The 27,110-nt window shown below is 42.9% G+C and overlaps 1 protein-coding gene across 4 annotated transcripts in view; it reads left to right on the top strand.

The window, feature by feature from the left end:
• The window catches only part of LOC143296440 (uncharacterized), a 64,088-nt gene that overhangs the window by 24,116 nt on the left and 12,862 nt on the right, over window positions 1–27,110 (top strand). For 2 of the 4 annotated variants that reach the window (XM_076608375.1, XM_076608400.1), the window contains 7 exons: window positions 52–267; window positions 2,683–2,882; window positions 7,026–7,260; window positions 11,962–12,206; window positions 14,730–14,909; window positions 19,914–19,991; window positions 23,573–23,665. In XM_076608375.1, coding sequence (XP_076464490.1) covers window positions 52–267; window positions 2,683–2,882; window positions 7,026–7,260; window positions 11,962–12,206; window positions 14,730–14,909; window positions 19,914–19,991; window positions 23,573–23,665 — 1,247 coding nt within the window. The remainder of the gene's footprint in view (window positions 1–51; window positions 268–2,682; window positions 2,883–7,025; window positions 7,261–11,961; window positions 12,207–14,729; window positions 14,910–19,913; window positions 19,992–23,572; window positions 23,666–27,110) is intronic. The other 2 variants (XM_076608382.1, XM_076608391.1) reach the window with 2 other exon arrangements.

The raw sequence follows: 27,110 nt of genomic DNA, 5'->3' as shown, positions 1-27,110 counted from the left end.
TGTTATCCCGTTATATCTTTAATGTTTGGTTTTCCCTGCCACTGTTACCAGTTTCCTACTATGGCTGTGGCAGCTGCTGCAGTTAACGTTGTCCTTGGCGGTAACCAGGTTCAGAAATCCCTGAAGCAGCTGGAGAAAGGAGAGAGGGTACTGAAGCATCTGGTGTGGGACCTGCCTCCAGTGACCGTGACCAAGGTTCCGATGCTGCCCAACGTGTCTGCCCAACAGCTTCGACAAGCCATGGCCACTCACCAAGTTGCTGCAAGTGTAAGTGTAAATAGGTGGTGGTCATGACACGCTCCCGTGCTTCGCACACACACACACACACACACACACACACAGACACACAGACACACACACACACACACACACACACACACACTGCGCGCACGCACGCGTTTGCATGCATGACTGAAATCTTCTTCATTTTACGAAGTATGGGAGGTGGAATGAATTAAAATGAAAACCGAACAAACATTGACCATTTGGGGAGGTCACTTCCCTATGTCACACGGGGTTGTGGTGCTGCCGTTAAAAACAAAACAAACAAAAAAGATATGATAAAATGAATTGACAGCAGATTTAAACTCTGCCATTTCTGTCAGGTTAAACAGTGACCACATTTTATGGACGTCTATATGGTCCAAATTCCTGATATTTTTCTCTTCAGCATGGAACCTGTGGCCAAAGCTCAGGTGACAACCTCAGCACGTTCTTGGACAGTGACAACTTTGGTGGTGTTTCTGGCCAACAAATTCATGGGAGGAACACAGTGCCAGCATGTGGCTTTGATTGTGTCAGGCCGCTACCCTGTCAGTCGCACCACTCGGAATAGGATTGTTTTTCCTCCTTGGACACCTGTCTTCATCCTGTGTCTGTCCGTTCCGACACGTGTAGCTGTGCACTAGGACACCTGTCTTCATCCTGTGTCTGTCCGTTCCGACACGTGTAGCTGTGCACTAGGACACCTGTCTTCATCCTGTGTCTCTCCGTTCCGACACGTGTAGCTGTGCACTAGGACACCTGTCTTCATCCTGTGTCTCTCCGTTCCGACACGTGTAGCTGTGCACTACCGGAAAACTCAGTTTACGTTACATCATTGAGATGTGCAATATCGCCTGAATCACACAATTATACGCAGGATTGATGTCACTTTACATTTTTTGTTTCATAGTCAACGTTACCAACATCAATACGGTCTTAATTATCATGCTTTCTGTACTCCAACAGGGGCGTCAGGACATTGAATTTTGATCTCGATCCTGAAGCACAGTGTGCATATCTGTATTTGTGCATCACTGTCACGGACGACATAATGGTTCCGCTGTTGTTTTTTTTTTCTTTTCTTTTACGTTTATGGAGGGCCGGTGGGTCGCTGGATTATTTTTAGAGGCGGGTGCGTTTCGTATGCGCGTGCACGATGTTTTCCATCGTGCGTGTTCCCCTTGCGTTCGAGCGTACAGAGAAGTCGTGTTGTGTCATGTTTTCTATGTTTTGTCAGTGTCTCGTGCAATTGAACGGGAAAAAAATATATAGGAAGCTGAGTGAACAGAGTGAGCGGAGTTCTAATGCTTCAAATGCTCCTCGCCGGTTTGTCCCCAGCTTCACTCGAAGAGAGTCAGTCCTTGGAGAAGGACAGTGGTAGAACCAGCGCTTAGCGGCTGATGTTCGTGTTTTTTTTTCCTCTGTAAACGACTTGTCCGCCAGCGGAACTGTTCATTTCTGTGTTTCGGTGTTGCACCCGTTGTTCGTTTACGGAACACTGTGCGGTGGCCAGTGGGCGGCTTTTGTTCTTGTCCTGTCAGCGTTTCTCCAGTTGCCTGGCGCGCGTCTTGAGGTGTTGTGCCTCCGTTCTAATCGTGGGGAAACGTCACGTCGCTCTAGACCATCCGCCTCTCGGAGCCGGCGACGGATCCGCTGAGGGCTCCGCTGACGTTTGCCATACTGGGGGCCTGTCTTCAGTCCGCCAGCGTCACGAACACTCCTGTGTTCATGTGTTTAATCTTTTTTTATCGTGGAAAACAAAAGACCATCCTGTGCTTATAGTGATGGTGGTTTGACATCTCACCTACCAGTGCCCTTACGGAAAATGTGACGGGACTAAAGCTGTAGTTGTGCTGCCGTTTTTTTGTTTGGGTGGTGGTGGTGGTTGTTGTTTGGTTTTTTGTATGCTCCTGATATATTTAAAATTTAAAAAAATTATTTATATACATCTATAGACATATACAATCATTAAATGCATTACATAATTTCGTTTCTGTGTGGGCTTGTTGTGTTGTGGCGTCTGTAGTGGGGTATCTTGGGGAGGGTGCACGTCCGCTTTAGCACGCGTGACAATCACTGTCTATCCGTGTGTGGGGGAGAGGGGGTTCGGGGTTTGTTTGTTGGGCGGGGGGTAGGGGGGGGGGACCGCGGGGAGGAGGGTGGGGGTCGTGCGTGCGTGTGTTTGTGTATGTGTGTGTGTCTGCATGCGTGCATGTGCGTGCGTGCGTGTGTGTGTGTGTGTGTCTGTGCGTGTGTGTGCGTGTGTGTGATTGTCCCTTGTGTATGTAAGTGCTTTTGTATGCGTGCACACACATACACATTCCTGGCTGTTTCTTGTTTTCAAGTCATGCAAGTGTACTGTTCTATCAGAACAGTCACAGATTATCCGCTCCAAACCCTTCCTTTTTTCTCCTACAGGAGCTGTGTAGGTGTGTTGGGGTCCCTGACTTGGAGACAGCGCTGTCTCACTGTCTGCTGTCGGACAGCCTTTCTCCACGTGGACAGCACTGGAAGCTGTCGGAGGCAACACTGAAGGAGCTGAGGAAGTGGCGGTGTCGTGCTTTGACCAGACCTGTTTTCATGATGACGGACTCTCAGTACGACGATTTTCTGGCCAGGTAAGTGTGGAGGTTCGTTCGTTCGTTTGGTTTAATGTCTGTCTACAATAATTGTGATTTTAGACGAACTTCCATCCCCTTTTCCCCACCCCACCCATACCTAACGTCATCACTACTTTCCCTGTTTCTCCTTCCTCACTGTGCGCCCAATAAAGGTATGAACAAAAAACTAACTAATCAACCAGTAACATCACAGCAGAGAGCCAGTGGGACTCCTAATTAATCTCTGAACTTTTTCAAACATGAGTTCCATACGAAACGTTTCAAACGGAATCAGATGAAACTGCAGATTTTGTAAATAAATGAAGTGACAGTGTTTTCAGCTGTTCACATTCATAGATGATGTGCATGGGTGTTGTTGCATTACTACAAATGTAAGTCACTACTTCAGGAGTAAATGATGGTGTTTTTGACTCACTTGTGTAAACAAAGTGAGTCTATGTTTTAACCCAGTGTTCGGTTGTGTGTGTGTGTGTGTGTGTGTGTGTGTGTGTGTGTGTGTGTGTGTTCGTGGTAAACTTTAACATTATTTTCTCTGCAACTACTTTGTCAGTTGACACCAAATTTGGCATAAAAATAGGAAAAATCCAGTTCTTTCCAGTCATCTTGTTTAAAACAATATTGCGCTTCTGGGATTGGCACAAAAAAAAAAGAATGAAGCCTAATTATATGCAAACTGCATTTACTGTTATATTTATATTTTTGTATTCTCTAAACTTGGCACTTTGACCTCTTATTCTGACACAACAACAAGAGGAGTCATTATTATCATTTTTTGTTCTTTTGCTAAGCATGGAATTTTTATTTATTTTGCAAACGTTCTGGTGCAGATAGTAAAAAGGGGAAATTACTCTGTAATGCTAGTGGAGTTAATTTGCTTTAAACTGATCTTTCTCATCTTAAACATTACATTTTGAAACAAGAGAGGCAAGGCCTTCAAGACTCACTTGTGATGCACTTAAAAAAAAAATCCAAGCTTTTTATGTATTGAGTATGATTTCAAAATGTAATGTTTAAGATGAGAAAGATCAGTTTAAAGCACACTAAGTTCCCCAGCAGAGTATTCTCAGCTGTTCACATTCATAGATGATGTGCATGGGTGTTGTTGCATTACTACAAATGTAAGTCACTACTTCAGGAGTAAATGATGGTGTTTTTGACTCACTTGTGTAAACAAAGTGAGTCTATGTTTTAACCCAGTGTTCGGTTGTGTGTGTGTGTGTGTGTGTGTGTGTGTGTCTGTGTGTTCGTGGTAAACTTTAACATTATTTTCTCTGCAACTACTTTGTCAGTTGACACCAAATTTGGCATAAAAATAGGAAAAATCCAGTTCTTTCCAGTCATCTTGTTTAAAACAATATTGCGCTTCTGGGATTGGCACAAAAAAAAAAAAAAAAAAAAAAAAAAAAAAAAAAAAGAATGAAGCCTAATTATATGCAAACTGCATTTACTGTTATATTTATATTTTTGTATTCTCTAAACTTGGCACTTTGACCTCTTATTCTGACACAACAACAAGAGGAGTCATTATCATTTTTTGTTCTTTTGCTAAGCATGGAATTTTTATTTATTTTGCAAACGTTCTGGTGCAGATAGTAAAAAGGGGAAATTACTCTGTAATGCTAGTGGAGTTAATTTGCTTTAAACTGATCTTTCTCATCTTAAACATTACATTTTGAAACAAGAGAGGCAAGGCCTTCAAGACTCACTTGTGATGCACTTAAAAAAAAAAATCCAAGCTTTTTATGTATTGAGTATGATTTCAAAATGTAATGTTTAAGATGAGAAAGATCAGTTTAAAGCACACTAAGTTCCCCAGCAGAGTAATTTCCCTTGTTCTGCTATCTACACTAAAACGTTTGCAATAAATAAAACTTCCATGCTTAGCAAAAGAAGTTCCTGTTTGAACAAAAAATGATAATAATGACAGATCCTTTGTTGGGTCGAATATCAGATCAAAGTGCCAAGTTTAGGGAATACAAAAAATATAAATATAACAGTAAATTCATTATACTCAATACATAAAAACTTGGATTTTCTTTAAAGTGTATCACAAGTGAGTATTGAAGGTTAATCAACTCCAACCGAACAAACTTGACCTTAAGGGTGTAGACGCCAATAGGTCGTTAAACTCCAATAGTAGGTATTGAAGGACTTGCCTTTCTTGTTTTTAATTTTTTTTGTAGCTTCCAGTTGTAGTCTGTACCTTAGACTGGTTAGTCTTCTGTTGCTGTATCGTCCTTTTGTTTTAGAAAAAAACGAAACTATGTGATCAATTTTGCGTGAGTGATAATGAGCACTGTCTCTAGCAGTGTCGGACCCCAGTTTCAGTTTATTGACATGGTTCCTGCTGGTTTTCTCACATAGAGAATAGCCTTGTATTGAAAATAGAATTTCTATAGCATTAAGAATATTCATTGCGCCGCTCATTTCCCATGATTCCTTCTTGAAAAGCGATCCAACAAAATCTGATTTTTCTACCACGAATGAAAAAAAAAAAAAAAAAAAAAAATACATGGCGTATTTCGGTAACGAATACTTATCTTGTTTTCAAATGAAAGGATTTAATGTTGATGCTTGTAATACAGATTGAGATCCAACTCCAAACAGTACCTGAAATATTTGGATGGGAAGATTATTTAAACGATTTAGAGACCCGTTGATATAGCCATAAGTTCTGCTGTGAGTAGACAAAAGGTGTGTGTGAGTGTGTGTGTGTGTGGTTTGCGAGAATATTTAGTTGACTCATTGAAATATGGAATGGATTTTTAACTAAGAGAAAGAAAAAAAAAAGAAACAAAAGGAAGCAGTGAGACAGTTTCAGTTTCTGTTGAGTTAAAACACAAGTTAGAAGATATCGATATCAATGAACACCAATGATACTGTAAACATCTGTTCTGATGTTCGATATCAGAAATTGGTTAAGTATTCATGGAAACTTCTCATAACTGAGTTATATGACATGAGAAACTCGGTGGTCCCGACGACTTTCAGTTCACCAGAGTTGTCACCGAGTTTTATGTCGGTGTCGCGTTGTACCGAGTTGTGTTGTTTTGTCGACACCTGCGATGTAAGTGTAAAACTCGGGGTGGATCTGTTCAGGACAGAAAGGCATCACAACGATGCACCCTTTTTCTGTGTTAAACTCGGGGGTGGATCTGTTCAGGACAGAAAGGCATCACAACAATGCACCCTTTTTCTGTGTTAATCTCAGGGTGGATCTGTTCAGGACACAAAGGCATCACAACAATGCACCCTTTTTCTGTGTGCTTGTCTATTGGATTTTTTTTCACGAAAGGACAACACAGTAACAGAAGACTAACCAGACTGACCAGTCTGATGTACAAACTACAGTTGGTTGCTATAAAGACATAGCTTACTTATGATGGAACTGGGTGCAGATAAATCGCTAGCTTTGACTTCAAATCCAAACACTGAAATAGCAACATGGTCCGACACAGTGGACGAAAAAGGTATAACAGACCCCATCCAGCGAGGAACTAAAGAACAGAGGCCGACAGAGTTCAATGCTGAAAGCTCTGTATGTAATTCATCTTAGTTGCAACAACAAAACAGGCCTCTTACACTTGTTATTTACAATTGGTATCGTTAGTGAACGAAAACAACTTGGTGGTATGGTCACAATATATGTCTATCGGGTCACCCGTAATCCAACGGAGAAAATAAAATCGTGCAGAAATCGAAATCAGGTTGTTGATGCCTCATTTCTCTTGGCTCCAGTCAACCACTAGACCACTATGCCTTGAATAATCAACGGCGTCGTCAGTCGTTATCATAACAATCACCATTGTGGCTGTCGTCGTCGTCATCGTCAATCGTTATCATAAACATCTTCACGGCGTGGTCATCGTCTTCATCGTTATCATTACCACCGCCATCATCATCACCAACCTCAGAGTCGTCGTTGTCGTCATGGTCACCACCACACCACACCGCCGTTACCAATGTTGTTATCCTCGTCATTGTTCTCATCGCCGTCATCACCACCACTACCATTGTCGTCGTCATCATCATCATCACCATCACATCATCATCATCACCATCACCCTCGTTACCATCATCATCGTCATCATCATCTTTACAACCACCACCTCCATCACCATCATCATTCACCTCCACCAGATTCTGCGGGCCGGCAACAACTATCGAGGTGCCCACAGTCACGCCCCCTCGCAGAGTGATACGCACGCACGCCGAGGCTGTAGCGGAGGCAGGGCTTAGGTGGATGGCCCTGTCTCTGTACCCTGACCAGGTGGACGTCCTGAACCGTGACGACCCCATCGTCTACCTGTGTGGACCCCCGGGTACGGGGAAAACTATCCTGTTAGTGTTGAAGGCCATGGAGTGGCTACAGAAGGTAAGTGTGTTGGGTGGGGTGGTGGGTGGTGTGGAGGGGACAGAGCAGAGGAGGAATTGGGGAGGGGGTAGTGGTGTGTGTGTGTGTGTGTGTGTGTGACTGTGTCTGTCTGTGTTTGTGTGACTGTGTGTGTGTGTGTGTGTTTGTCTGTGTCTTTCTGTCTGTGTTTGTGTGTGTGCACACACGTGTAGAGGTAGTGCTCAGTGTCTGTATGTGTATGTGTGTTGGTGCGAGCACACTTGTGCATGCGAACGTGAAAGTGTGTGCGTGATTGAGAGACAGAGACAGAGAGAGAGAGAGAGAGGGGGGGCGGGGGGGAGGGGAGGAGGAAATGGAAGTCATTGTGGTCATGTACAGTAGGGATGTGGGGGAAGTCATGGTGGTCATGTACAGTAGGGATGTGGGGGAAGTCATTGTGGTCATGTACAGTAGGGATGTAGGGGAGGGGGAAGTCATTGTGGTCATGTACAGTAGGGATGTGGGGGAGAAGTCATTGTGGTCATGTACAGTAGGGATGTGGGGGAGGGGGTAGTCATTGTGGTCATGTACAGTAGGGATGTGGGGGAGGGGGAAGTCATTGTGGTCATGTACAGTAGGGATGTGGGGGAGGGGGGAAGTCATTGTGGTCATGTACAGTAGGGATGTGGGGGAGGGGGGGAAGTCATTGTGGTCATGTACAGTAGGGATGTGGGGGAGGGGGGGGAAGTCATTGTGGTCATGTACAGTAGGGATGTGGGGGAGGGGGAAGTCATTGTGGTCATGTACAGTAGGGATGTGGGGAGGGAGAAGTCATTGTGGTCATGTACAGTAGGGATGTGGGAGAGGGGGGGGAAGTCATTGTGGTCATGTACAGTAGGGATGTGGGGGGGGGGGGAGTCATTGTGGTCATGTACAGTAGGGATGTGGGGAGGGGGAAGTCATTGTGGTCATGTACAGTAGGGATGTGGGGGAGGGGGAAGTCATTGTGGTCATGTACAGTAGGGATGTGGGGGAGGGGGAAGTCATTGTGGTCATGTACAGTAGGGATGTGGGGGAGGGGGAAGTCATTGTGGTCATGTACAGTAGGGATTTGGGGGAGGGGGAAGTCATTGTGGTCATGTACAGTAGGGATGTGGGGGAGGGGGAAGTCATTGTAGTCATGTACAGTAGGGATTTGGGGAGGGGGAAGTCATTGTGGTCATGTACAGTAGGGATGTGGGGGAGGGGGACACACAAAAGCACAAAACATGGATGTTAAGTGTGGGTGTGGAATAGCGAGAGGGGAGGAGGTACAATCATACACTGACAACAACAAGCAGACAGGGCGGCGGGGGGCTGGGGGTGGGGGTGGACGTTGGGGAGGATAATACAACAGCGTTTACAAGTGGCCGATCAAGGACGCTTACGACTGCAAGTGACACACAGTGCCGAAAAAAGAACAGGGATTTCGTACACATGGCGTTCATGGCACGCGTCATGAAACGCGCAAAGGTGTGCTGGGAAAGACGTGAATATGTTGACAGCAACAAGTAAGGTACACTCGTCATGGTAGATCGTCCTATTTCTGAAAGTAAATGCTTTTGATGAACAAACAAACAATTTAAAAACAATGCAAGTGACAAATACATTATAGGGTTAAAACATAGCAATATAAATCTGAAAGTATTTGGACAATGGTTTTTTGTCGGGGAGGGGGCCCGGGGGGAGGGGTGTACGATTCACACAGTGTTATATATCGGGCACAAACCAAGATGAAAATTAATAATGCATTTTGGATTCGTCCACTTCAGGGCAAAACGGACAACTCGTGTATTCTCCTTGGAGCTTCATAACTGGCGAGGTTTCAGTTGGGACACCCTCGGTCTGATTCTGGTTAAATGTTTTCTGAAAATGGATTTTTGATTAGAAGTATTTCGGGATGTCACACGGCTTAAACCTGTCCTTTGATACAAGCACAGAATATGTCTTGCACGTGACAATCAAACAATTTTTGCTCAGAGATTGACACACAGCCCACACCTTGATTCTCCCACATATAACCAAAACCATATCTAAAAAAAACGTGTAACATTTATTGGACACTCAGTTATGTTCTGTTTCTGCCATTGCAATGAAGAAGATAAATCATTGTGTAGGTTTTCTTTGCAATATGGCTATCTTCCATTCTGGTGAGCTGTATCCAGTGTTTCATACATCTGATTCAATGTCTGATTACATAACGGATATCGACCAGTTTCTCAAAACACAAGTACGCTTACGTTCAGCAGATGTTAAAATTAATGTCAAGTAAATGATCTCCTGTCAGCCCCAAACTACTGAAACGTGTGTTAGAAGAGGCTAATCCTGGAAATCAAATATGTTAAAGAAGCTTTTTTGGGATTTATCTCTAAGTTACCAAAAATCAGACTACCAGGAGAGAGAGAGAGAGAGAGAGATGGGGGATACAGAGACAGAGTGGAGAGACGGGGGGGGGGGGGGGGGGGGGGGAGAGGGGAGAGAGAGAGAGAGATGACGACAATGAATTATTTTCATAGTAAAAGCGGAATGAACAATTCATGCGTAATCACATTTACTTGCCTTCAGGGCAAGGCGAAAAATGATTTGAAATTTAACACACACACACACACACACACATACACACACACTCCCCCACAGAGACTCATGTGGATAAACTACACCCAGTAAGTGAAAACACCGCCCACATATATCATGCGTACATATACAGAGACAGAAATGAGGCTGTAGTGGAAAAAAAAGAAAAGAGTTCATGCTTTGAAAATGTAGCTATCTAAAATTTGTCATCTTTCAGTTTCAGTTGCCTTTTCAAAAGCTATGCATTTTAACGTCATTCTTTACTTAAACGAGTAAGTCTCAGTGTCAAAATCCCAGAAGTCTCAGTGTCAGTGATAAAGTACTACACAGTTTTTACAGATATTTGATTGAATCAGTGTTCACGTTCTCATCGATGTGTTGGGATAGAAGCTGAAGGCATGAACTATAAGAATGTGATGAACAAGACAGATAATGTCTGCAGCATGATTGCAGGAAAGAGACAAGACTAACTGTTCTCTTCAAACAGCGAGTCAGACAGAAAGCTCAAGTCATCTCAAATCACAACAGCCATGGACTTTTTACCTTCTGAAAGACAGGACTCTTGAAACTCTCAGAACTGAAAGCAGTTTTATTTCTGTGTCACTTCAATTGTCAGTTTAATTGTTGAACAAATGATTTAACCACATTTCAGTGTGTCATATTTACCGAAGAGGCTGTATCCAAATCTGTGTGTGTGTGTGTGTGTGTGTGTGTGTGTGTGCGCGCGCGCGCGCGTACGTGCGTGCGTGCGTGCGTGTGTGCGTTTGTTGGGCAAGCTGGCTTTGCTAAAAATCAAAATCTGTCCAAAGTTTCAGTTTGGAAAGATCAACCATGCCTTTGAGTGAAAGTGATAAGATTACCATTGAAAACTGTTTCAAGGAGAAAGGCTGGGGTGGAAGAAGGATCGTAAAGGAATTTCCAGGCAAGGGGTGAAGTCATGTCACTGTAAACAGTCTTATCGCTAAAATACGCACTACAGGCTCAGAGACAGAACTGGTTTTGGATACAGACGACAATAAAAATCAATGGTCTTGACACCCAGACAGGCTATTTTTTTAGACTGACACTGATTGACAGATGCCAACACCTGGCAGCTGGCATGAACATGATGAAGGTCACACTGCACAGCTCTGATACTGGATCTTTTGACATGCTGTTTTGAATTTGACAATACTTGCATAATTTGCGCCCGAATATTTTGCAGACTTGTTGATGATACCCCAAGGTTACTGTGTGAAAATTTTCAATGAATTCGGTTTCTCTATCACTGAGAAAATACTTGTCTAAAAGTGGACACTATATATCACATATTATACCATACTTAATTTCTCTTACTGAGATAATAGAAATGATTCTTTTTATGATTGAGTCAAATGTGCAGAGAAGACAAGACAAAGAAATAGAAGGAAAGAACATTTATATTTGTATTTGTAATTCTTTTTATCACAACAGATTTCTCTGTGTGAAATTCGGGCTGATCCCCCCAGGGAGAGCGCGTCGCTACACTATAACGCCACCTTGTTTTATATAATTTTTTTTTCCTGCGTGCTGTTTTATTTGTTTTTCCTATGGAAGTGGATTTTTTTAAAATACAGAACAACCCTTTCGTTGCCGTGGGTTTTTCTTACGTGCGCTAAGTGCATGCTCGGTTTATCGTCTCATCCGAATAACTAGCGTCCAGACCACCACTCAAGGTCTAGTGGAGGGGGAGAAGATATCGGCGGCTGAGCCGTGATTGGAACCAGCGCGCTCAGATTCTCTCGCTTCCTAGGCGGACGCGTTACCTCTAGGCCATCACTCCACTTTGATGAGAGTATTGATAGTTGTCGCAGTAGTAATAGTAGTAGTGGTAGCAATATTAGAAGACAGAGACAGAGAGAGAATGCTTTCGTGCTATGAAATATTTTGATTTGAAAGACTTAAATAAATTGATTGGCATGTGAATGAATAAACGCACGAATGAATGAATGAACGAATAGATGAATACATACATACACGAACTGATAAATAAATCATAATGAATAACACACACACACACACACACACACACACACACACACACACACACGCTTTTATAGATATAATAATAATAATAATAATAAACATTAGATCAGTGCTGATGTTACACAGGGGAACGATGTCCACATTGTGGCCACCGAAGTCGTGAACAACGTCGACAGCCCCATCCCCTACCTGATCGAGAAAGCCTTGCAGGAGGCAGGGCAGCGACAGCAGCTTTCATCTCCGACGGGGGTTCGTGGCGCTGTTGAACTTCATTGGTTTGGCAGTGTTGACGTCGCTGTGCGGGCTTTGGTTCGGTCGGCACGGGGTGGGGAACTTTGTTTGGTGACTGATGAAGTCTTTACTCTTTATAGGTGAGTGGTGTGTGTGTGTGTGTGTGTGTGTGTGTGTGAGTGAGATTGAGAGAACGAACGAACGAACGAATGATTTATTGTGGTCAGGCTCGCTTTGCCCATTCACAAGGGGGCAGGGTGGGGAAGGGGGTGTACATGTCAGAAACGTAACGAAATATGAGAAGTGACGCGCTGTACACTTGATCAAAACATGGAATCCACGTCATGCAATTAATTATAATTAGTATCATACAAAGTCTGTATAATCACAATTTTTGTTTTCAAATAGGTCGGCAAGTGAAAAGGAATAACACAGCGAAACTAGTCATGATATATCGAGATCAGGATTTCCGTTTCTAGCACTTTTGCAAGCGTTTGGATTTGTGTCTTTAATTTAAACGTATTAAGTAAACTGTCTTAGCTGACTCCTGGAGACAAGACATAAACTGTCGGCAGACATCTGGCGGAACATCAACATGCTTCTGTTCAGAAAGTTCACTGTCTTGTTGAGAACTGTCCACATCTGGGTCAATGATGTTCGTTGTTTTGGGGCGTGAGAGTCGTACCAATTTCGTCCAGCTCACACATTTCTGCACCACAATGTGTGTCTGCACCAGTGGCTTCATCGTGGAGGATTGTCACTGCACGCGAATTTGTGTCGCCGTGTGCCATGTCGATGTGCTGGTCGTCACGCCGTGCGTCGCTTGATGATAGGGGTGCAGAGAGAGGGTGGTGGTGGTGGTGGTTGTACACAGATATGTCGTGATGAAAAGATGTCAGTGTTGTCAGCGGCATAGAAAAGACTGGGAGGAGTTGGCAGAAATAAACCAGAAGGAGACGATTCACGTCCACTTGCCTTTTTCTCCTGGTTCTGTCTGTATACTTCGGCTCTCCGCTTGTCTCTGTTGATCTGTGACGGACACTTTCGGCGATACACAGCAGCACTGTAGTCTTCAGCTTGTGCAACAGGGGGCCGACCGGTACTCGTCATTCTGAGAACGACGACAGTTTGATCACCTCTGCCTTCCATTTTGAAAGAGGACAGTCTCATGTCCTGCAGCATAACATTTAGCATGCTTTCCAGTGTCGATGGGAGTCCTTCAACAGGCATGCTGGGCAACATCTTCACAAAAAACTGCAATAATTTTAATGTGCTGGAGATCGGAGCGTCTTGCTGGCTGCCAAGCAAGGGAAGCTACCTCTGTGATTGAGAGAGAAAGAGAGAGAGTGTGTGCGTGTGTGTGTGCACGTGCATCAGTGCGTGTGTGTGTGCGCGTGCATCCGTGCGTGCGTATATATGCGTGTGTGTGCGTGTGTGTGTATGTGCGTGTGTGTGTGTGTGTGTGTGTTTGCGTGCATGTGTGTGAGTGTGTGTATGGGTGTGTGCGTGGTCGTGTGTGAGAGAACTCAGAACTTAAAACTTTTTTTTATTCAAGTATTAAGGTTTTAAGCATGGCCTATTGGAGAGAGAAAGCGAGAGAGAGAGAGAGAGAGAGAGAGAGAGAGAGAGAGAGAGAGGCTTTGACAGTTTAATGTCATTATGACATGGGTTAATACGTCAACACACTTTCATTACAGAACAAAACATTGAAATAAACAAAAAGCAAATATTGAGACAAGAGAGATTAGGGGAATGACACCTACATTGGGCATGATAACTTGGGAGAACTGCATTTCCTTGCAATTAACCAGATTATTGTAAAAAAACAAAACAAACAACAACAACAAAAAACACACAATTGAGGGATCGATACTGATGCATGTAATGTAAGTTATATAGGTGTAAATAATATTATGTGTGCCGATATTATTAGATTTTTTTCACAGAATTGAAGAGTACCTTTGAATAGCTCAGTATAAAAACGCTGTTCCCTAATTGAGCCACTGCTGTTCCTTTATTGGACAAAGGAATCACGGTAAGTTTCAGAACGTGCAAAATAGCTGTAACAGAGATCAACATTCGTTCAAGAGCAAGAGGTGAAGCCTTCGTGGCTCACGGGTGATTCCTGCTGATTTCAAACTGCTAGAACGGAACCGAAAATGCAGGTGATGGGGAGGGAGGGGGACTATATACATGCCTGTCGATCCAAATCATGCTTTCATTCCCCATTTGAAATGAGAGTTTGTCAAACCATTGTGAGCTGGACACCAAACTATTCCACCCAGCTAAACCAGTCCACGTTGATCGGCATTTCGTTCTTTTACGATCATTATTCAGCTCAAAGTTTTAACATGTTCCTGTCTTCATCATGAGCTTCAATAAACCATAGGAAAAGCGACAAACACATTTTGGGCGTAAAAACACTTTTCCATCTTTTCCATGACTTTAGGCTACTGCGCAGATGCTTCAAAACGAAGTTGACAACGTATGCAGAAAGACATATAATATGAAACACATGGAAAGAAAACTATGAAAATAGTGATGTCACTGAATTAAAAAAAAAAAAAAAGGCCACTACGCACACACACACACACACACACACACATCCAAAAAATGCCATTGTTTTACAACCGTTCAGCGTGTTTCAATTCGCCTTATTGCAGGGGCAGAGAATTCACCAACCTGGTCAGCAGTCTTCGTGCTCAGGTCTTCTCCCTGCGTCTGTGGTCAGCGGGGACCTCAGCCTTGAGCAACCCACCCGGCGGGCTGACCGTCCACAGGCTGTCCACTCCCCTCAGGTGTCCACCCGCCGTGCATCGGGAGGTGGAGGAGGAAGTCACTGGGTATGTGAGGATGTGCGCACAATCACACACACACCCTCTACTCACACACGCACACACATACACACACACGCCCTCCCACCCTCTTCACACACGCCCTCCCACAAAAACGCACGCACGCACGCACGCACGCACGCATTTTCACACTTACACGTGCACACATAATTGTAGTCGCAGGCACACAAGCATACGCGCTCGTGCACACACACACGCACGCACGCACGCACGCACGCACGCACGCACGCACGCACACACACACACACTCTCAAAGACTCACATACACGCGTACATACACGCACTCATCAAACACACACACACACACACACACACACACACACACACACATTCAGCCTCAAACCCCCCTCATCCTTAACGTGCCTCGTTCTTTCTTTGGTTTCTTTGGTGACGCGCAACAGCAGAGGTGAATTCTGAAAAGACAGGTGAGACACCACTGACCACCATAGGCCTGAGACTGTTTTAGGGCTGTCGGATGTTTCTTTGAGGACAGGTGTCCCAGTTAGCACAGAGATCACTTATCCCTTGCCGTTATTTTGTTTCAGCACAGAGATCACTTATCCCTTGCCGTTATCTTGTTTTAGCAGAGATCACTTATCCCTTGCCATTATCGTGTTTTAGCACAGAGATCATTTATCCCTTGACGTTATCTTGTTTCAGCACAGAGATCACTTATCCCTTGCCGTTATCTTGTTCCGACTGCATTTGTGGCATTGTAAAAGTTTCTTTCTGGCACGGAAATTCTGGAAGGTAATATTTGCTATTGATTGATATGGGCACTTATATGGACACTATTTTATTTGTTTATGGCCCAGCCTGTCACACTGTCCATGCCAACGTTGAAAAAGTTACATTTAACTCACTCAGTACGGCCAGTCCTCTCTTCTCCTCTACGTTGAAAAAGTTACATTTAACTCACTCAGTACGGCCAGTCCTCTCTTCTCCTCTACGTTGAAAAAGTTACATTTAACTCACTCAGTACGGCCAGTCCTCTCTTCTCCTCTACACAGACCCCTCGGATGTCCAGTGGGTGTCTCTATGACCCAATCTTTAGCTTCCGTCGTCAGAATTGTGGTATTCTTTGTCAACATTCACCTCTTCAGTGTAAGAGCCTTCCGCTTGTTATATTTTGATGGTTGTAATTGGGGTGAAACGCTGTTAACGTCGTCTCTTTCGCCCTTCGTATGGAGAGAGTTAAGCACTATCAATCAAAAGATGTTATCCACACGTGTGTCTTCATCACACGGACATTTGTCCTCCACAAACACATACTAATGCCCTACCTCCTACCCCACCCCCACATCCCACACACAATCAATCACGCACGCACGCACGCATGCATATGCCTTCTACGACCCTTACATACTGAGCACACAAATAGTGGTTACTTCGAAACATAGTGGCTCATGAAAATAATACATTTTACAATGAAGTACACATTTCAGTCAGATTGTGCAGATATTTGTATCACAATGGTGTGGAATATGTAATGTTGATTTAATTCACACCTATATCCGCCTGTGGAAACACACACGCAAGCTCACACACACACACACACACACACACACACACACACACACACACACACCTCACTCTCCTGTAAAAAGCCAGCCTTGTTTACTCAGGAGGGATACTGTGGACCTCATTGTCAAATAATAGTGGAAATTAAAACAGTATTTGTTACTTTAAATCATCTTATGAAATGTTTTTGTTACTGACATTAAAAACTACAGTGGACACAGCTTGTTAGATGCATTGTTCATTTGTAATCGATTTGTCAATATGTATTTTATTCCGATTTTATGATTCACATTCAGAGTCTCAACACTTGATATCTTCCCCCAACTCCCATCTTTCCGCCTCTCTGTGATCTATACAACACAAAACAGCAATTACATTCATGTACACGCGCCATGCGAGTGCAGTAAGATCATTGCCGTCATGAACGTGTACGTGTGTCGTTGAGAGGGGGAGAGGTATGAGGGAGATGGGGAGGGAGACGGGGGAAGGGAGGTGTGTGTGTGTGTTTGTCTGTCTGCCTATCATTGTGTCCGTTTGTGTGTGTGTGTGTGTGTGTGTGTGTGTGTGTGTGTGTGTTTGCGCCCGAGTGTGTATGTATGAGTGTGTGTGCATGTGTGTGTCTGTGTGCGCGTGCATGTGTGTGTGTGTGTGTGTGTGTGTGTGTGGCCGTGTACCGAGTGGTTATTCAAGGGTACGGCACAAAAGACAAAATATGATTGATTGAATGAAAGGATAGACAAGGTCCATGCACAGGCCAGGAACATATAGAGGCCAGTCACAAATGGGTTTTTTTTTCTATTGTTTTATTTACAATAGTTAAAAGAACATAAGAAAAGAAATCTAAGAAGAAAACATAAGAAAGAGAAGATAAAAAGAAAAGAGAAGAACTAAGAGAAGAAGACACTGCCTGGAATGACACAAACAAATGTCATAAGCACAACATGTCGGCACAAGTGAATAGTAAAGCACATATATACATGAAAAGACTATCACTCGGGTTTGGGATACGCAACAACATAATGCATATGTGTGAAGACCAAACGCTGACATCAGATGACATTTCTAATACATTTAAATAGCGCAGTTAAAGTGATTGAAGCGATGCTGACTTGGTGAAAGTACACTGACAGTATAGATTAGGTAAAGCTTATACTGTGTGAAAGTGACTCAAATGAATCAGTTTGTCATGTTGCACTATATGGGAGTAAGCCGTATAGGAGAGAGCATGACAAACTAAATTACAATTAACAGACTGATACATATCAGGTGGTTTTAACCAATAACTGATATTAATCAAACACTATCTTGTAATCACCACAACAGAATACTACACACATCTTAGAGTACTGAGCACACTGTCGTAGTACAACTGATATTAGGATGAAAGATAATACCTGAATAACAAACAAGATAGAGAATCAGTGGCTTAGATATGATACTGGCAAACTGATAGACCAGATAGTAAGTGAAGAACCATCATGGCTTAACCATTAAGTGGTGAATGAACTTTATGCACTCACTAGAACCAACCAACACCCAAGCTCAAATCTTCATGAACGGACAACAACTTGAAGAAGTGGATGCTTTCAAATATCTCGGCTCCACCCTCACAAACGACGGTCGCTCAACAACTGAAATAAAGATTAGGATAGCGATCGCAACATCAGCAATGGCTAAGCTCAGCAAGATTTGGAAGAGCAGAGAGATCAGCTTTCCAACAAAGATCAAACTGTACCGATCCCTGGTGCTATCCATACTGCTGTATGGATGTGAAAGTTGGACTTTAACAGCAGAGACTACTAGGAAAGTCCAGACGTTTGAGACAAAATGCTTCAGACGACTGCTTGGAATCTCATGGAAGGACAGAAAGACCAATGACTTTGTCAAGAGCCAAATAACTATGCTAGTGGGTCCACTGGAACCACTCTTAGCAGTGGTCAAAAGGAGGAAGCTGTCATGGTTCGGGCATGTGACACGCCACAATTCACTGCAAAAGACAGTTCTACAGGGAACGCTAGAGGGTGATAGGCGAAGAGGGAGGCAAGCCAAATGCTGGATGGACAACATCAAGGAATGGACCAATATGGATAGCGCTACGCTGATACGACAGGCAGAAGATAGAACCGGATGGCGTCGTCTGACTATGGAATCATCCCTCATGTCTCCTCTACGCCCATCCCGGGCAGGAGAATGAATGGAAATGGAGAACATTCTGGAACAAACTATTAGTGTCCAGAGACGTCACTGACTGTGACGTTATGAAGAATCAAATGGAACACTGCTCCAAGCATATGACGACATGGCAATTATTTAGATCAATCATAGCCGAGCTATGACTAACATGTCAAAGCAATAACTGAACATACTCAAATGAACACAAGTACTGTGTCGAATAATACAATTTACAAATTAACACATTCTACACACTAGTACTTACAGCAATACGTAGCAAGGTGTTAGCCGTTGTGAGAACACACACGACACACTCACACTGCTCGCGACACAGCAAGAGAGAGAGAGAGGGAGCAGGCTCTGGTCAGATGACTGACCAGGTATGAAATGACCACTTTTCACTCACTGTGCCAATTTATGCAGGTTAAGCGGACCGCAAAGGCCGTCACGTGTGCTGCAAGCAGATCGTCACTAATCAGCCCAAATCCGATGAGAACTGTGCTGGTTACAAGGTGTTCAGTGACATATTTCTAAATGATTCCTGAACCGATTTACGTCGGATAAGTTGCAAAAGAAAGAGCTCAACACCTACTTTATAATGAGCATAAAATGAAGTGTTGGTTATTTAAGATGAATTTATAATCTTAAAGTCACCTGAACAGCGTCAGTTTTAACGAGCTCGTCGCTGAAAATTACAAACTGTGTTAAATTATTTTAACGTAGGCAAACATAAATGGAATAGACTTAAAGATGGAATTGCGACGATTCAGCCAGTATATAATACTTGTAGTTTACTGATCTGATAAAAGAGTTATTAATTAATTACGGTGGAACAGAAACACAAGTTTCCATTCAGCCAATGACGTACCGCGATGCGACACTGGCCGAGCCTTGAGTAGGCTGTCTGGCGAGGACAAAATGATGTAAGCGGAGTGACGTCACACATTCTGTGCGCGGGTTAGGAGGGAAAATGTCGTCTGCTGTAGCTTGTGCGTGAATAGTGTTGGAGCAAGCATAGCGCGCTTGGTCACATCTCTATTATGTGTGTGTATGTGTGCATGTTTGTATAAAAGTGTGTGTGCGTATGTGTGTGTGCGCGCGTGTGTTTGTCTGTGTGTCTTTGATAAAGTGTTTGTATGGATTAAGAGACAGAGAAAGAGAGACAGAGAGAGACAGAGACATAGACAGACAGTGAGGGAGAGAGATTTCCACAAAAAATAACAAAAACTGCTCCCATAGAACACTACTCTATTCTCATTCCACAAACCTGACCTGAAAACAGTGTCACTGTGTGTCAAGGGACATGGCCGAGTGGGAAAATATACTGCACGACCTCCTCGCCATGGCCCCCCAGGAACAGGAACAGTGGATTCAGAGGTATGTGTGGACAGTTGTACGCGGCGTGGTGTGTGTGTGTGTGTGTGTGTGTGATGGCGTGTGCTCGTGTACCTGTGTGTGTAGGTATGTTTTTCAGGTTTCAAGGAGGTGACAAAGTGTGCAGAATGATCCATATACTCTACACAACTTATGCTTAAAAAAGGAAAAGAAAAGAAGAGAGGAAAAAAAGGAGAGAGATGTACAAACCGGCACAAACAAACAATATGATCAAACTGATTCACACAGCGGAAAGCAAATGAAATAATGTTCAACCAATTTCTGCACACCCATATATACGCGTATAATAGTTACACAAACGTGCACACACACACACATGCACATGCACAGACACACACACACGTACACACACACACACACACACATACACACACACAAGTTTACGCTCGCACGCGCGCACACACACACACACACACACACACACATACATAACGCACATGTACCAGTAACCTATCTCATATATGTGTGTGCGTGCTTGCATGCGCCCGTGTGCGTGTGTTCGCGCCTGTGTATGCATGTGAATGTATCTGTACGTCCCCAGTACTGTTTACTCACAATTTTGAGTAAGTTTAAAGATTTTCTTGCTTTTATTATTATATATTCAATATGGCTATTCCAAGTAAGTTTTGAAGTAAGTATCAATCCTAAAAACTTAACAGTATCTTTATACTGAATTGTCTCATTTTCAATCTTAAATGTTGGTAGCTCTTCTGGGTTTGTACCATTCTTAAAAAGCATAATGTGTGTTTTTTCTGATGATAATGTAAGACCATTATCAGCAGTATATCTATTTAATCTATCTATTTCTCTTTGGTATATTTTCTTGATATAGTTTAAAGCCCTTTTGGATGTATTCCGTTTCATAGTTACATTCATCCACATACATATATCATCTGCATATTGCACTAGGATCACATCTTTTGATAAGTGTTTGGGTAAGTCGTTCAACAAGATATTAAATAGAACAGGGGCAATAACAGAACCTTGGGGTAATCCCATGTGAAGTGTCTTAGGATTCGAGTACGTATTCCCGACCCATACCTGTATACTTCTTTCACTCAGGAAATCTTTGATATAATCATAGATATGTCCTGAAAAGCCTACAGATTTCAGTTTAAAGAGTAACTTTGCATGCCAAACTTGATCGTAGGCTTTCTTCACATAAAAAAAAGTTGCAAGAACGTTTTTCCTTCTAGCGAATTGTTGTTTTACATGTGTTGTAAGTTTTACCAAATTATCAATTGCAGATCTACCTCTCTGAAAGCCTGCTTAGTTAATTGGGATAATCTTATTTTTTATGACACTGGTACATCAGCCTTCTCAAGATTATTCTTTCCATTAGTTTACCAGTATGCGATGTTAGTGCAATTGACCTGTAGCTGCTCTTATCTGTTTTGCGTTTTCCTTGTTTATGAACTGGTATCACAATAGACTGTTTTCATTGTGCTGGCATTAAACCATCAATCCAGCACTTTTGAAAAATCTCAAACAATAAAACAACAAAATTTTCGGGTAAATGTCTCAGCATCTCATTTGAGACTGCATCAAGTCCTACAGATGTTTTCTTTTTAGGGAGGGATACTAATGCTTCTTTAACCTCGTTGAGCGTGAGTGGAGCATTGATGTACTGACTGTTATCAGGACTTGGATCTATATAATCATTTTTGCTCTCCTCTTCAGTTCTGTGTTTTCTGTTGTTATGTGAGAGACCTTCCAATCGCATAGACTCTGAGAACATTTCTACAAATGTTTCAGCCTTTTCTACATTGGATGGAAAATCTATGTCTTTTATCTTAATAGGACAAGATGGCAAATTTACACCTTCTTTCATTTCACTAAATTTTTTCCATACCTTTTTAGTATCTTTATGATCAGAAATCTCCCTATTACAGAAGGAAGACCAATATTGTCTTTTTGCCTGTGCAATGACCATGTTGCTATGATGGTTTGCCTTTTTCTTTTCAATAAGATTCTCTGGTGATTTGTTGTTCAGACAAGTTATAAATTTAGATTTTTTTTATTATCTACTGCTGCTTCACAGGCTGCTGTCCACAAAATATTTCCAGAATGCTTGCTTGATTTAAGTGAATTGTATTTTGGAATTGATATGTCGGCAGCTTGTAAAATGGTGTCAGTAAAAAAGGAGATCTCGGACGTGTCGCCCTACGTTGACTGCCAGTAGACTGGATCCCCTCTGATTCAGATGGACGCCGTCCCGAAGATGATGCGGTTTGAAGTTATCATTTTCTACAAATGAAATGTTGGCCACATCGTACAGGTCGGAGCTGACGATAGCGTTAAACAGCTGTCTTCTGATTTCTGTTTTTTTGTTTTTTTTTATTTTACTGGTGTGACTTTGCTTATGACAAATTTTGTTTGAGTATGTTTCTGCGCAGTTTCTTTTATTGTGGAAACGAATGATTTGTACAGCTCTGCAGGTTCGTTCACTTTCAGTCGTTGACACCGCAGTGAATTACAACAAGGTCCGTTTTTTCTGGGGGTGAAGAAAACTCTTGTAGGGATTTCTGTGTCTCATGTAAGGTGTGGGTCCTTTGTTTCGAAGCCTGAAAGCAGTATGATCTTCCAAGTCTTTTTTCTTGTACTCCATTCATTACTGAATCTTGTAGGATCAGCACTTTTGGAAGGTCCTCTTGTTCCTCTGTCTTCGAATTGGAACGTTTCGTATAAGTCTGCTTTTTCTTTGACGTAATTTGACGAGGTCTTGTCAGGGACTGGTTTGACGTCATCGTTCTGGAGCTTTGCTGCTTTGGTGTTTCCTTTTTCCCCAGTGGTGTTAATGGGCTTGTCGCATTTCGTTGTTGTTTTTTCTGGTTTCTTTTGTTTTGCTGGACTTGATCCGGAACGTTTTGCTGCTTCAGCGTAGGTGATTTTTGTCTTGGGGCTGGATTCCGTTTGTGTTTCACTGGAAACCATAGAAACAGTTGTCTTCGTCCATCGTCCTAGCAAATCGTTTTGAGCATCCACAGTCTTTTCTAGGGACGAAATACGGTTGCAGAGAGCTGTCACCGTCTGCCTCAAATCCAGTAAAGTAGACTCTATGTTTAGGTCTGCCTGGATCAAAGGCGTCTCTTTTATCTCTTTTGCCGTGGGGAGGTCGGTCGTTGAAGGTAACCTCGAATCGGGCAGTTTACTGTCTTGAGTTTGGGTTTTCAAACCGCTGCCACTTGATTCCAGTTGCCCGCCGACAGCGCGTGTTGATGTAGTCGCCACACGGGCACTGAAGCTTCTTGTTCTCTTTTTTTTTTTTTGTTGTTGATTTACACCAACGTTTGCCACAGTCAGGTTCAGTTGCTGGTAGTCTCCGCCATTTTGTCACCTTTCTGTGTGTGTGTGTGTGTGTGTGTGTGAATGTGCGCGTGCATGCCTGTGTGTGTGTGTGTGTGTGTGTGTGTGACAAACGGACACAGAGAAATAGCGCGACAGAGGGATCAGAAGTGTACAACAAACCAACAATCAAGTAAAAACTACACTGATCTGAAGGGTCACTGTGACTTTCTCATTCCGAAGTCCACACGTTAAAAGCAGCATCATGTTGTGTCAAGGCACCTGGCCAGCCCGAAATCGGGGTGGAGCAAGGACCTTGCTGAGACACCTGGAGACTGGTCCCTCCAGAAACGGGAACAGACCATTGAAAGGTGTGTGTGGAGGGAAGTGCGTGGCGTGGTGTGTGTGTGTGTGTGTGTGTGTGTGTGTGTGTGCGTGCGTGCGCGTACATGTGTGTGTGTGTGTGTGTGTGTGTATGTCTGTCTGTCTGTCTGTGTGCTTTCCTGAGAGGGAGAGAGAGCGAAAAAGGGGGTGACAAGCACGAACGGAAACAGAGACATACAGAAAAATGCATCGTTTTCATGCATTATTTCTTTGCTTTGGTGTTTTTGGGTTGTGTTTTTTTTTTTTATTATTTTTTTTTATATATCTTCTTAATGATTCCTTGTAATCTGGGGATGATGATTAAACGGACGGGCTGACCTGCCTCAAGGAGCTTAATTAACGGTCAGCACCATGTGTCCTGGACTGTGTTTTGTCATTTAAAAAATAATGTTTTTGTGTTTTTCATAGATGTGACATTGTTTATATTTTTATACCTGAGGTCAGTCCTGATATGAACTGGACCATGAACGATGCCAATGTCAAATGTCATCTGTGGCAGCATCAGTGGTAACGTAAAGCTTAGGTAATGACGTAAAATACAGACAATACGTCATACTCTTCTGTTTAAAAAGTTAAATGTAGGTAAATAATTGTGTAATACTTTAGATGTGGGAGCGAAAAATGTGGTTTTGATCGAATGGAATCATATCGTCACAACGAAAGAGCTTTGATCAAGGCTTTTGCTCCCAAGATCTGAATTACATGTTTGTACGGACTTGCCTTTGGAGAAAAGAAAGTGAAACAGGATTCATCCATGTGTACATTCAGCAGAAAAAAAAAAGACAGAAACCACTGCAAACATTCTTTTTTGTTATACTTTACATAACATAGATACCAGTGTAGACACTGTATCGAAACACTATTAATTAACAGACCATTAAAGGTGTTGCGAGTTTGGAGAGACATGGAGAGAATCATGAACATTCCAAACTAGGAAAAATACTGTTATATAGATTTCAGAGCAACGTATGTGTAACCAGAGAGTGTAGAAGGAGGGAGAGGGCACACTCCCTTCTTTCCCCTATGTGCAAAACTGAAGCCTCGCTCGCTCGCGGCGCGCCGCGTCCCTCACCACCCTCTCCCTTCCCCCAGACAGTAGATAGCAGCCAGGCGCAAAGGAGAAGCAACACAGAAAAAGCATGTGCGTATGTTGACTGTCTGCGGCATGTCCCCCAAAATAAATACGTGGGTTATCGACATAATTTTGCAGATTCTCCATAGGTTTTAAAAGAGATACAGCAAAGAGAGAGAGAGAGAGAGAGACTTACTATTAAATTATCGAAATTACCCACCCAGTTGGTGTCGGGATCCACACAGACGAAAACAAAGGTGTCATATCCAGCCGTAAACTTTCGCCTTTCTCCTTGAACCAACAGCCGACACGACAAATAGCACCAACTACCACAGGAACTTTGCTTCAGATACCTGATTTCAACCTTTCTGAGATCACTTACTAAAATTTTATAATGTTAAGGCAGTATATTTGTAAAAGTCAGTAATTTTGCAAGTCAATGCCCTAAGGAAGATTCAGATATGACACAGCTTGAGCAGTTTTCTGTTTTGCCTGCCACTTGAAGACGCAAACTTTCTGTTATTGTCTTTCAGCAAAAAATGTAACCTGATGTTGACGAAAAGCTGCAAAACATAGTCTTTGAGGTCACAGAGTCCACTTGGACAAAGCAGAGAAATATGTTCAATGTGTTTTCGGAGGCGAATGACAATACGCGCCCTGACTCTGTCCCTGTGCAAAAGTTGTTCTGCGGATTTTTCGAACATAACTTCCAGCTGTTCAACTGCTTCTGTGAGAGCTGCACTAGGTACTACCAGTCCCTGTCCATCCTGAAGCCCAGAGAACTGTTTTTTTCTTCAGGAAAGTCTCCTTTTGGGTTCCTTGCAGAGACCCAACTAGCACCTGTTTACATTGTGGACATACTTTATTTCCACTTCTGAGTTTTTGGGCTATATAACCACTCATGTAAAAGAGAACGTTTTCATCCTGTACTGTCAGTGTGCTGCTTGGAAAACCAAAATGTTCAGAGCAAAGTTTGCAGTTAGTGTACAGGTACTCGCTGGTTTTTCCCTGTAGATCAGCTCGCCTGGTGTTCTGAACCCACTTTTTGCATCTGTACAAAAAAAGCAATATAGCATTTCAATATTTATTTTCATTCAGTTTTCAATTTATAGAAACTGGTATCATTTCATCCTCAGTTGTTCTCTTCATCCTACTACTACCACGACAACAACAACTACTACTGATGATGATGAAGATGATGATGATGATGACAAAGCTGGTGTTGCTACTACTGCTGCTGTTGCTGCTGCTCCTGCAACTGCTTCTACTATTACTGCCATTCCTGCTAAACTGAGTGATTACTGATTACTAGAAAGATTTGACTGGCGTCTACTGCAAGTAGTGATTACTATTACTATGACTGCTAGCTGAGCAGTCTACCATAACCACTACACTACAACCATAGCAACACATTCAGTGTTGCATAATTATATCAATGCATCACTATGGTTCTAATCACTAAAACAGTGCCTCATTTTGGGTTCAGTATTGATGCCGCTCTAATGTTGTCTGTCCCAGACCCAAAGTCACAATCACAAAACGTCACGGATACCTTTCACGGCTCTACTTTCGGTTTTGCTGAAAACTACTTTCACTTTGCACACTCGGCTAAACAAAGCTCTGACTAACGAATGTAATAACGACATAAATGTCCATATCAACACGATACTTCATTAAACAAAATTATGAAACGCTTACCTGTCTTCATCTTTGGGAAATCGGAACAATGTCCATCCTTTTTTGCGCGAGTTTTTGCAGTTTACAGCAGAACACCAAGCCATTTCCTCTGCTGCCGTAACTGTCTGGCCGCTTGAGGGCGCATACTATTTCCGGGCGAGAGCTGCTCGCGCGGCGGCTTCACGCGAAGCGCTGAGTGATTCATCTCGCTAAGTTTAGTGCCTCTGGTGTAACTAAGAGTCATCGATATCACGTGCATGAAAGATAATCTGTTGGTTGGAGCTCGCGTTAGGCCTCTTGTTTCTCATTTGGATGTTGATACATTTTCAGTTATGATTGTTATTCAATGTAGCAATGGTAGCAGCAAACACGCTGTGTGTGTGAGTGTTGGGTGTGGATGGGTGGTGTGTTTGGGGGTTGGGGGAGGGATTGGTGGGGGTAGGGGTGTATCCCAACCAAGCTGACCTTACGTCACTTTCAGCAAATTTGAACTTCATCCTTAGTTTACTTTTCCTGGTTTATTTCCCAGTGGAAATGACACATCAGCAGGCCAATTTCTGACGCAAGAATTTCATCCTCGTGTTCTTATAAGCCCATTGCTGATTGGATTAGCAGTACAAATGCACCATTGTTTTAATTCATTTCCAGTTCCTGGTGGATACTTCTCAAAACTACCTTTTTTT

This window comes from Babylonia areolata, chromosome 2, assembly GCF_041734735.1.
Source record: "Babylonia areolata isolate BAREFJ2019XMU chromosome 2, ASM4173473v1, whole genome shotgun sequence".
Lineage (NCBI taxonomy): Eukaryota > Metazoa > Mollusca > Gastropoda > Neogastropoda > Buccinidae > Babylonia > Babylonia areolata.
The sequence above is the reverse complement of the archived record's forward strand: the minus strand, read 5'-3'. Positions and strand labels throughout refer to the sequence as shown.